This window comes from Chelonia mydas, chromosome 3 (assembly GCF_015237465.2).
Source record: "Chelonia mydas isolate rCheMyd1 chromosome 3, rCheMyd1.pri.v2, whole genome shotgun sequence".
NCBI classification, from domain to species: domain Eukaryota; kingdom Metazoa; phylum Chordata; order Testudines; family Cheloniidae; genus Chelonia; species Chelonia mydas.
The window spans coordinates 40,828,147-40,840,462 of record NC_057851.1 but is presented as its reverse complement, the minus strand read 5'-3'; the positions used below and the strand labels follow the sequence as shown (position 1 = coordinate 40,840,462).

The 12,316-nt window shown below is 38.7% G+C and overlaps 1 protein-coding gene across 1 annotated transcript in view; it reads left to right on the top strand.

The window, feature by feature from the left end:
- The window catches only part of CSMD1 (CUB and Sushi multiple domains 1), a 1,979,019-nt gene that overhangs the window by 1,469,255 nt on the left and 497,448 nt on the right, over positions 1 to 12,316 (top strand). The window contains exons 16-17 of the mRNA XM_037894193.2: positions 3,757 to 3,895; positions 8,084 to 8,271. Coding sequence (XP_037750121.1) covers positions 3,757 to 3,895; positions 8,084 to 8,271 — 327 coding nt within the window. The remainder of the gene's footprint in view (positions 1 to 3,756; positions 3,896 to 8,083; positions 8,272 to 12,316) is intronic.

Sequence of the window (12,316 nt, the reverse complement as noted above, 5' to 3'; positions counted from 1 at the left end):
CTAGATTGTCGGGCTCAACGGGTAGTGATCAATTGCTCCATGTCTAGTTGGCAGCCGGTATCTAGAGGAGTGCCCCAAGGGTCGGTCCTGGGGCCGGTTTTGTTCAATATCTTCATTAATGATCTGGAGGATGGTGTGGATTGCACCCTCAGCAAGTTTGCAGATGACACCAAACTGGGAGGAGAGGTAGATACGATGAAGGGTAGGGATAGGATACAGAGGGACCGAGACAAATTGGAGGATTGGGCCAAAAGAAATCTGATGAGGTTCAACAAGGACAAGTGCAGAGTCCTGCACTTAGGACGGAAGAATCCAATGCACCAATACAGACTAGGGACCGAATGGCTAGGCAGCAGTTCTGCAGAGAAGGACCTAGAGGTGACAGTGGACGAGAAGCTGGATATGAGTCAACAGTGTGCCCTTGTTGCCAAGAAGGCCAATGGCCTTTTGGGCTGTATAAGTAGGGGCATTGCCAGCAGATCGAGGGACGTGATCTTTCCCCTCTATTCGACATTGGTGAGGCCTCATCTGGAGTAGTGTGTCCAGTTCTGGGCCCCACACTACAAGAAGGATGTGGAAAAATTGGAAAGAGTCCAGCAAAGGGCAACAAAAATGATTAGGGGCCTGGAACACATGACTTATGAGGAGAGGCTGAGGGAACTGGGATTGTTTAGTCTACGGAAGAGAAGAATGAGGGGGAATTTGATAGCTGCTTTTAACTACCTGAAAGGTGGATCCAAAGAGGATGGATCTAGACTATTCTCAGTGATAGCAGATGACAGGACAAGGAGTAATGGTCTCAAGTTGCAGTGGGGGAGATTTAGGTTGGATATTAGGAAAAACTTTTTCACCAAGAGGGTGGTGAAACACTGGAATGTGTTATGTAGGAAGGTGGTGGAATCCCCTTCCTTAGAAGTTTTTAAGATCAGGCTTGACAAAGCCCTGGCTGGGATGATTTAGTTGGGGATTGGTCCTGCTCTGGGCAGGGGGTTGGACTAGATGACCTCCAGAGGTCCCTTCCAACTCTGATATTCTATGATTCTAACTTCCTATTATAAGCCTGATTTGTAAATTCTACCTATAACTTCCCCAAAACAAACATATCCGCCTGAAATTTTGAATGTTACATGTCGTCACGGTGCAGATTCCTTCATTTTTACCAAAATTCCAAGAAAAAATACATTTTTAAAATTCTGGTACTTTGAAAATGCACGTGTAAGAGAAGAAAGAGAGAGAATGGGTGTGAAAAATTCCTAAATGCTCATTATGTCTCCAAAATTACTTGGCTTGAAAATTCCAACTTTGTTTTCTTAGCCTTGCCTAGGAAAAGATATTAATTAGATCAGATATACAGAATACTATCTCACTGTGCTGTGCCAAATATAATATAGAAATATAATTGTCATAATAGGCCAAATCCATTATTTTCTAATGGCTAAGTGGCAGAGCATTACGCAAACTTAAGCCAAGAAGTAAGTAACCATTTTTATAATGTGAACTTTATGGTCAAGAAGTTGTATGTCCTCTGACCTCAGATAGTTCCAGATTCTCACTGAGATAATATATTTTTGTAAATATAGAGCTAGACCTTCGTGGTGTAGATCATCGTAGTTCTATTGATGTCACTGGAGCTACACTGATTTATACCAACTCAGTATCTGTCCCATATTTCTGTCAGTATTTTAGCTGTGCAAGAATTCATTTCTTGAAAGATAGTGTGCATTTTTAAGAAATTTAGAGATACTGAAAAAAGCTGGCAGCAGTTTGATAAGATGTGTTAGATGGGAGCTTAAGTGCTGCACTAGCAAGATTCCTAATCTTAACAGGGCCATGTAATCAATTGCTCAATGGAGCAGTTTTTGCCTAGAGCAAGAACAGTCTATTCCAAGGGGGTTTCTTCATCAAACAAAGTTTTCTGGTTTTTAAATTCTATACACATAATTGGTTCAGGATTCAATATCTTCTTTATAAAACTTCATTAGAAAGTTTTCATAGGTGCACAAACAAAGGGACCATGTTGAGAGCAGAGGGAAAGTATTAGCAGGGAGAAACAAATACTGAAATGATTGTCTTTAAGGAAATACATCTGAAGGGTTTTATCCTTCTCCCACTGAAGCTTGTAGACATTTGTCATTGAGTTCAATAGGAACAGGATTAGGGTCTTATTTCATCAATCTAAAAGACTAATAGTTTTTCAGTAAGTGCAGTTCTTTGAACTTAAAATAAAAATGTCATTTATTTAAAAGCTATTTCTTAGTGTAGAGGTTTCTTTTTCCTTCGGACAAAAGGTTTCTCTTTTCTGATGGTAGTTATAAACCAAGTGTCCATTGCTTTAGGGTAGTTTGGAGATAATTTGGTCTGATTGTGCATGCCCATGACTTGATTGAGCTACTCTGTTATGTTCTGCTTTCAAGCACATTTAGCAATCATTGTAACAAGTGATGTGTGAAAAGTTTTTCTGCACAGGATAACACTTTATCTGGTGCAGATCAACAAAATTTTAATAAGACTAAATTGATTTTTTAAAAATAATAAAAGATAAATTGCACTTTTTGTCAGCTTTAAGGGAGTACAGACTAGTAGCATTCTGCTAGCTAATATTTTATCCATTAGCCTGAATCTGTACTTATTCAAACTAATGTAACTCAGGGAAAAACTGTACTGAGATCAGTAAAACTATACTAGCATAAATCTTGAGTAAAATCAGAATAATCCCTAGCGAGTTCAATTTCTGTTACAAACAATATAGTAAAGATATGACCATTAATTCACTTGTCATAGCTTCAGATTATTATTAATTTGTATATGGCATTATTAGTGTTCCTGGCACTGTTTTAAGAGACTGAAGACTTGGAGTAAGATTTTACACAGTGCAGCACAGAACTCTCAGTCAAGAGGCAGGTGGAGCTAAGGTGCCTTTAAGACATCTTTAATACCCTCCAAATCCTGAGCAGCGCCTTGGCCCTTGGTGTAACATAACCAGCCCTGGGATAGCATATCTAAATTAAGGCAGCCTATCCCCTGATTCCTATGGGCTTCAGTGCTACTTGGAATCTCCCCAGAGTGGTGTGCTGTGGTCCACTCTTGATAAGCTTCTCTTTTCTCTAGCCTTACCCCGATACACACTCTACAGCACGCCTTGGGAGGGGTTCTTGGAAGACAACCTTACAGCTTCTTCCTCAGTTCCGGTGCTGGAGCATATCTCTCCTGTCTGGATCTGGGGTTTTTTAGAGCCCTGTTACACTGCTTTTAGACCTTTTTATAAGATCTTTAAGACAAGCAGTTCCATTCAGTTCAATTATTACTCACCCAATAAGGTACTACTCAGTATGAACAAAGGTGGCAGAATCAGTCCCATAAATTGTGAGTTACATGGAGCAGGGTCCTTGTTCTTTTATCTGTATACCATTCCCCACAAATCTATGGTGCATAGTCGAACAAAATAACTATTTATGAAGTAATGTACTACTCAACCTACTTCTCAGAAAAGTTTGCAGAATCAAGTCCTAAATGAGCTCTGACAAGACATGATGTTGGGAGTTACGCCATTCAGAGGGAGGGGTATGGGCTCTTTATAAAAAATAAATAAGAAGGATTACTTTTGTCATATAGTACATGTAATTTGTTCTTGCTTTTCAGATTTTCTTAAGAGTTAACTGAACACTGTGTGTGTGTGTATGTGTGTGATTTATCAGCCCATTTAACTGTAATTTATAGGTATATATTTCACTACATATATATGCTTTTGTTTCCCAGCACCATGTGGTGGACATTTGACAGGATCGAATGGGGTTATCTTGCCACCAGGATGGCCAGGATATTACAAGGACTCGCTAAATTGTGAATGGGTGATTGAAGCAAGACCAGGACATTCTATTAAGATCACCTTTGACAGGTGAGAACAACAGAGAAGTCAAATAACAAGACCTATCTCAACACAAACACAGCACCCACATGTTGAAAGCAAAAGGAAAGGAGTGGGGGATACGGAACACTGCATTAGCTGCTCCTAGTTGAAATCTCTGATTCTGTGCTCTGTGTTCCAGTTTAAGAATTGTGAACTTTCAGTAGACACACACACATGCACTGTACCAAATTCTGCTCTCATTTGTGCCAATGTAAATCTCCTGAAATCAAACAAGTAGCACTGAATTTACAATGGTACAAGCAAGAGCAGAATCTTATTCAGTGCCTCTACATAGATGACTTTGAAAGTACAATTAGCAACTGACTGAGCTACTCCAACTTTACACCAGCATTACTGAGAGAAAAATATGGTCCCCTTTCCTCGAAGGTTCAAGTTGTAAGTCACTATTTTTGGTATAGGCACTCTTCTTTTTTAATGGTAAGGTTTAATTTAGTTTGGTTTAGTTTAAATGATGTGTCAGTGTTCCTGGCAGTTTTACAATTAAAGACCTGTAATTCTTCACATAGTTTCTTTAAAACTGTTATGCTTTTGGAAGTTAATGATACCATAACTGAGTCTGTTTCCTGTCAAGGTTCTTACTCTTTGCACCTAACACAAGTGCTATAATAACTACTGAACCCCAAGAAGGGTAACAAAACATATGTTGCTTGTTTGTTTAGCCTTTCCTGCCCAAACAGAACAAGACTCAGATGGAAAACCTCAGTACTTCTTAAAAAATAATCTTGCCATACTGATAGCATCTAAGATTCATAAAATATCGCATAGATTAATAAGATCAGTATCTAACAAGGGAAAAGTATTAATTTATAGGTAATTTAAGTATTTTCTCTAGATTTGGAAAATAGAGGATTTTATATTTTACTATATGTCTTACAATCCACACCTTCAGTTAACAAAATAAAATTTTCTAGCCCTTCTGACAGTGAGAACAGCATTTGATATGTAAATTAGCTCACTGGTAGTTTTGATGTTGCCAGATCAAATGCACCTTAGCAGCTCAAAGTACACTGAAATACTCCAGAGGTAGAAGCAAAGGATTGGACACTCCAACATACTGTTTACTTCTGCAAGGGCAATGAAAAATCATTGGCTGATTATATGTTCAGAATGACTTGGCCCGGAAATTCTGATTTGATTTTCATTCCAAATATTAGTGAAGGATAAAGAGTTCCCTCCAGGATGCCATCCTCTGGAGGGGCTAGGCACGATATAGCAAATCAAAAACAGGAGAAGCTATGACGCAGGGAATTTGAATACACCAACAACCTCAGCAGAACAAGCTGACACAGAACTTACCCAGCCTCATCTTGACTGGCTTCCCAAATGCACAAGTGTTAGTATGTTGCAACACAGATAGATACATGTATAAATGAGTGATTCAGAATAAAATAATGGACCAGTCCCACTGATCAGCCAAATGAAAATCAAAACAACATAAATGATATTGGAGAGAGGCTTTGTTTGAGTAGCTGGTATTTGTGTCATATAGCTTCTCTCTCTCTCTCTGATCCCCAGTAGGAAGAAAAGAATATCCTTGCATGGGGTGTTGTGATAAGAAAAATAACAGTTGGTCTTAATTTTGAATATTGTACTTTTGTTTGGTAAAGATGGGATAAATCTTTTTTTCCCTTTTTTCTGGCCACCAGCTTTTTCAGATTCAGCTATTAAATGGCTTAGTGTGATGGGTGGCAGGCAGATCATTTTGCTGAGCCCGCTGGTGCATTGCTAATTACTTGTCCCACAGTTCTTATGCTGCACTAACCTGAGACACTTAAATTTTCCCACAGTTCATTGGAAAATAATCTATCTATCCTTCTGGGACAATGGCTTTTCTGATGTCTATGGGCCTTCTTTTGTTGAAGAAGAGATAACACCTCTCATGGTAAACTAGGTATTTCACAAAAATAATGAGGAGTCCTTGTGGCACCTTAGAGACTAACAAATTTATTTGGGCATAAGCTTTCGTGGGTTAGAACCCACTTCATCGGATGCATGGAGTGAAAATACAGGAGCAGGTATATATATATGAAAGGATGGGGGTTGCTTTACCAAGTGTGAGGTCAGTCTAACGAGATAAATCAATTAACAGCAGGATACCAAAGGAGGAAATATAACTTTTGAAGTGGTAAGAGAGTGTCCCATTACAGAGAGTTGACATGAAGGTGTGAGTAACAGTAGGAAGAAATTAGTATTGGGGAAATTAAGTTTAGGTTTTGTAATGACCCAACCACTCCCAGTCTCTATTCAGGCCTAATCTGATGGTATCCAGTTTGCAAATTAATTCCAGTTGGTAATGCTTGTCTTCTGAATGTGGGGTTTACAGTTTTAGAGCAAACACTTTTAAAGTTACAGAGCAAACATTTAAATATGACCTTAAAACATAGGGTACAGATGTTATAAGAAAGATTAATGCCTGCAGCATCCTACAAACATTTCATAAAGTTGAAACACTAAGCATATTCTTGTAACTCTAATATCTGTTTTAACTATACTAACACACAGGTGACTTGTTTCCAGCTATGTATCTGTCTGTGTTCAGTGAAGCCTATGGGCCTGGGCATGAGCTGGCACCTGGTCTGTCAGCACCACAGGGGTAAATTGTGGGAAGGCACTGCCAGACTGTCAGCACTTGAGCCTGCATCCTCACTGCAAAGTGAGTGGGTTACCAGCCCAAATTAAAGCATCACCTGGGTTTTAGCATCCAGCTCCAGACATGTCAGATAGCCTCGGTTGAAAACACCACTGAACTTGGATTAAAGGGTTTTGTGTAGGGGGGCAGGGATAGACGAAGGGCAACACCTGAGTAGAAGACCAAGTTAACTCTGCAGTAAAGACAACCCCTCAGAGGCTCAGGACAGTCATTTACTTACCTTTGTGACAGTTAGGAGAACACAGAGATTCCTTTAATTCTGAATGAGTTTGTTTCTCTTTTTATGGGCTGCTGAAAAGTAAGAAATATAAACGGAGTGGTAAGAGAAAACTAAGTAAGGCCTAAATATCCTTTGCCTGGTGCTGATTTTGTTGTGTGAGGGATAGTTTTTAATGGATTCATACTAATAGATATATAAAGTATAATGGGTCTGACTGGGAAGTTTGTTCTTGTTATATCATCATTACCCACAAAACATAATTCTTTCTTTCGTTTTGAAGGAAGAGTCCAACATAATTTTTGGTTACTTGTTAAATTAAAGCAATTTACAAAAAGAGTATTATTCTCATTTGCTGGGTTGACACAATTCCACACATTGTCTATTTTCAGTCCTCTGTAACAAAAAAGAATTCAGTTTTCTTTCTCCCTGGCCCACTAATGATGTGTCTCTCATTTTGTTAAGACAGTTGGAGGATATTTGCTTTCAAAAACCATGTTCTTTTGTACAGGGACACAGGATTTCTTGCCCCCAGAGATTAAACCAATCAGCTCCATAGAAGAGTTACGTAAAATGTCAGTTATAGGACATTTTTCATACCTGGTCACAAAATATAAGTCTTACAAAAGGACAGAAGTCTGTTTCTACATGAATGCTCTCAAACTCTTTGAAGATGTATTTGGAGTTGAAACTGTGATATGCAAACTGGTGTACAAGGTTCAGGTTTCCTAGTTCATAAGGCTAACTGATATAACCACCACAGTTGAGAAAAGTGTTTGCTGTGCAGCATGTCTGCCAATGCTGAAGCTAGAGATAGGACTAACCTGTGTTCATTTAGTACAGGAATGACTAACAGAGAATGATTGCACACTTAGCCACCCTTCATGAATCTGAACTCAGTATGCTTAGAAGCACTGTGGTCTACTGGATATGACACTAGACTGGAACATAAGAGACTTAGATTCTATAGTTAGTTAGGACCTGCTGTGTGATCTGGGGCAAATCACTTTGCAGACAGACAAAGATTTGAAGGGGCAAAAAGACACAGAAAATGTAAAGTGATTTGCCTCAGATTGCCCAATAGGTCAGAACTGAGGGAAGAAAGGACGAGAAAGGAGGAAGAAAAAACCTGACCCTTCCTTAGTTTTAATTATTTTGATGTATCTGTAGACATTCTGAATTATATATTACCTGAAATTCTTGGTCACAGTTACATTAGAGTTCTAACATTTTCTGAAAGTTACCCTGTTACTCTGTTTATACACTAATTTGATTTATTTCTTTTCAGATTTCAGACGGAAGTTAATTATGATACTTTGGAAGTAAGAGATGGGCCAGCAAACTCATCACCGTTAATTGGAGAATACCATGGTACACAAGCACCACAGTTCCTTATTAGTACTGGCAATTACATGTATCTGCTGTTCACTACAGACAATAGTCGGTCCAGCGTTGGCTTTCTAATTCACTATGAGAGTAAGTCTGAGATTTCTCTGACAGATTTTTATTCAAAAATATTAAAACATAATAGGAAAAATTATATACAAATAAATTATCATAAATATGTTTGCCTAAGATCAAATAATGTTTACCCCATATCTTAATTAGGAACAGATTCTGAAACCTATAATCATGTTGAAAATGTTTACTCCATGTCATGGAGTAAGGTGCTAAACAGCAAGAATAAAGTGTCTGAATCTGGCCCTGGGAATATAAACTCTTTGAGACAGGGATAGTCTCTTCATTTTATGTGTGATATATAAGGACTGTCTCTAGCACAATAGGGCCATGATCCCTGATTGGGCCCTCTAAGCAATACCACAATGCAAATATATAAATGATCTCTTCTGTGAATCCCACAAATACCTGTAATGATGTGATTTTTAGGGACTGTCTATAGAACTTTGTACATGGAGGTGCTCAGCATCTCTGAAAGTCAGGCTAATTTTAATGTAAGAGTCTAATTTTAGGCACCTAGGTTTGAAAAATGCTGTCCTGTGTAGATAGTTACATACATGTAATTATATTATGAAATCATATTAATATTTACATACATGCAGTGTATTTACACATCTGTATTTTGTATGTACGTAGGCCAACACTTTCTAACCTAAAAATGACAGGGCAGATGGAGATTATGTGCCTGTAATGCAAAGTTTTATTTACACACCTGAAATCAATTGAATGCTTAAGCAGTAAGATTGTATCTAGCATGAGAATATCAAAATCTGTTCAATATAATAACAATTAACAATCTTTACACTAAACATGGAACAGGACTGAAGTACTGGAAAAGCCTGAGTATTCATGGGATAAGACAATAATAAAATTTCTGTCTCCTCGTAATGGCAGTTCAGCTTCTGTGGCACTTTTTGTAGGAGCAGAGGTTTGTCCTGATATCCTCAGCCAAAATGTCCCCTCTTCTACTCTTGAGCACTATGCTGTGTTCCAGTTGACTTCAGTACTCCACTCCAGAGAGGATTCTATTTCTTAGGGCTCATCTGCATGGCACAGTCCGGAGTCAGAGGGGTGTGATTTGTAGAGCTCTCTAAAGTGTTGTGCTATAAGTGCCCCATGTAAAATAGGACTACGTTAAGGTGAACTAGGTGTTATCAGATGCTACCGATGTGGTGTTTTGCTCGTGTTCGGTGATGATAACAGTCTGCTGCGTGCGTGTTCCCTCTATATGCTGCCCCAGCTCTGCTCAGATAGCTAACACAGCAGACCCTGAGAGAACCCCAATGACAACAGACTCTAGTAAGGTACGAAGGCACATTGGTCAGGTTTATTGTCAAAGAGAAACACAGTCTCTAGCTCCCCAATTCATATAACTACTTATATACGGTTTAATGCTAGTACCTATGTGCTCCCTGTCAATGGACTCAGCTCAGTCAGTGGCGGGACTTTCCACTGCCCCCCTAGGCCAGACAAAGACACCGCCCCAGGGATGCATTCTTATACACAGGTATAAACAAGTTACATAGTGCTCCTGACGTATTGAGGTGCAACCCCTTTACGTAACAATGCACCATCCTTCTACGCAATAAGATGCCGCCTCTCACCTTGTACATGTTGGTTCGAACAAAACAACTCTATCCACCATACTAGCCTTTTTCCCCGTCCTTGTTATCTATATGGACAGTATAAGAATGTTCTTGTACCATTTGTATATAGCTCTGGTATCCAATACACTTTAGATATAGGTTTGTGCAAGATCAGACCTTTCCTTGCCAGCTTCTATGAGCAGGGCCTGCCTCTGGCTCGCAGCTTAACTTTGCTTTTTGTTAGCCAAGTCTTGACCATTACTTTAGCTCAGGCCTTAGGCCTCATACCGGGCCTCTGATACCAAGGGTTTATGTTTCATGGCCTCCTCTTACTACACTAGGTACCTTTTAGTTTGCACCAGCAGGCTCTACACTGCGCAGTTAAAATCAACACCCGCATAGTCTGGACTGCAGTGCCATATAGACAAGCCCTAAAGTACTCTGTGTGTGTGTGTGTAAATGTGTAGTATTTTCATCAACCAGTATTGTCTAGAAACCTCTCTGTAATCTATAGGAAATCCAGTGCCACAGTGTGTCAGGGTAGTATGCCGTAGTGTACATTTCATAGCTCCATCCATACCGACGAGGTGCTTCCGAACACTCATTTCTGATTCAGGCATGGAGGTGAGTGAGTTTGAAACTAGCGGCAGTGCTTGAGTGGGTCATGGTATTTAAAAGGGAAGCAATAGCACCAGATTTCTGGAGGCATGTTGGAGACAAAGAACAGTAGGCAGGTGTTTTTTTATGGAGGGAATCAAGTTGGAATGATGAGTGGGAAAGGGGAGGGGAAGCAGCTACAGCTGCTTGCCAGACAATGAAGGACAAAGGAGTTTGAGCTGAATGACAATCTGCAGAATTTGGCTATTGGTGTTAAGAGACTTGAGATCAGGCTGTTATGAGGATCGGAGTTGAAGAGATCCAATAGCTCTGCAAACTCTTTAAGTTTTAGGTCCTGAAGTGCCAACAGTAGCACTTGAAAAACCAAGAAGTTATCTAAGGAATACTATGTAGAGAAGTTCTGGTATCGAAATGAATCTGCCTTCAATAAAGTAAAATACTATTTCTATTTATTTGTTAGAACAACTTCTGCAAAGCATTTAAAACCACATTGGCTCTCTGTGTGGGGAGTGTTTTAGCTAGAAAAGAAACATTTAATTTAGAAGGTTATAAAACATACACATTAGCTTTTCTATATTTTTTCTGTACGTCTCTACAGCATAAATATGACTCTTCCTGCATCATCTACAATAACGATTTTATCTCTGTTCCAGAATTAGACTGGAAACGCTAATGCCCATTCTAGCATTTTAGTCATTCTTTCATATTGTCGATTGTTTGGTCTTTTTCTCTTTCTACACAGGAAGTGCAGTACTGCAACAGTGCTGAGGCTCACTGTATTCTAATATAGGTTCAGTGCCTGGTATATGCCTAGGTAATAATGAAATACTTTGGTTTAGCAAAAATATACCAAATCTGATTAATGTTGAATTAATCTAAATTAGATATAAGCAAGGGGGAAGTCACAGTGGTTTGCTCTTTTTATGACAATATCTTTCCAGTGATCTACATTAAGTTTATAGGTTTAGGTAGAAAAGTGGCATTATGCATATTGTATTTTTATTGTTACACAGAAAGCTTTTGAATAATAGTATTTCTTGTGGGTGGGTGAGGCATGTATAGATGTACAAAGGAAATATCTGGAGTTTATAAAGCACTGGTTTTCAATAGGTCTGCAAAGTATTAAATCAATTTCTATTACAGTTGTCATTCTTTAAAATATTCATCATGGGTTAATGCAAATTTTGAACTGTAGTTGCACTTTTTTCTGAACTTAGAATAAGAAATACTACAAATGTTGTAATAGACTGAACTACTGTAATAAATGGCCAGCTTTTAATAAGAATATGACACCCCCCAGGGTACAATCTGGGGTAGAAGCTTCACCCTTTTTTCTGATACATCCATCACTACTGTAGTTCACGTCTTTGTCACCTCATAATTAGATTAAAGTAATATGCTCTATGAGGGACTACCTTAAATTCTTTCAGAAACTAAAGCTTGTGTAAAATGCAGCAACCTGCTTGTTGCCAGCTTTTTGAGTATTTCACCATAAGCATATTAAAACAGTGCTTCTTGATTTCCAGTGGCTATCTATGGATTTCCAGATGGAATGGAATGTGTTTAAAGTGTTGCTATTGACCTTAAAAGCCCTAAATGGCTTTGGATCTACCTACCTGAGGGCTTGGGAGAACTATAACAATATCATACTGTTATATGGGTAGAACTTCCCACGTGGGCTTTGTTATTCTGGATTTAGAATGCCTTTTTTTAATTTAGTTTATGGAAGGCATTTTTTGTTTTTTGGGGTTTTTTAAAATCTTATTCTGGAATAGGGGTGTCTTCATGAGATGTTACATTGGCATAAATACATTGATGTAACTATAATAGTATAACTATATTGGTATGACTGGTAAAAC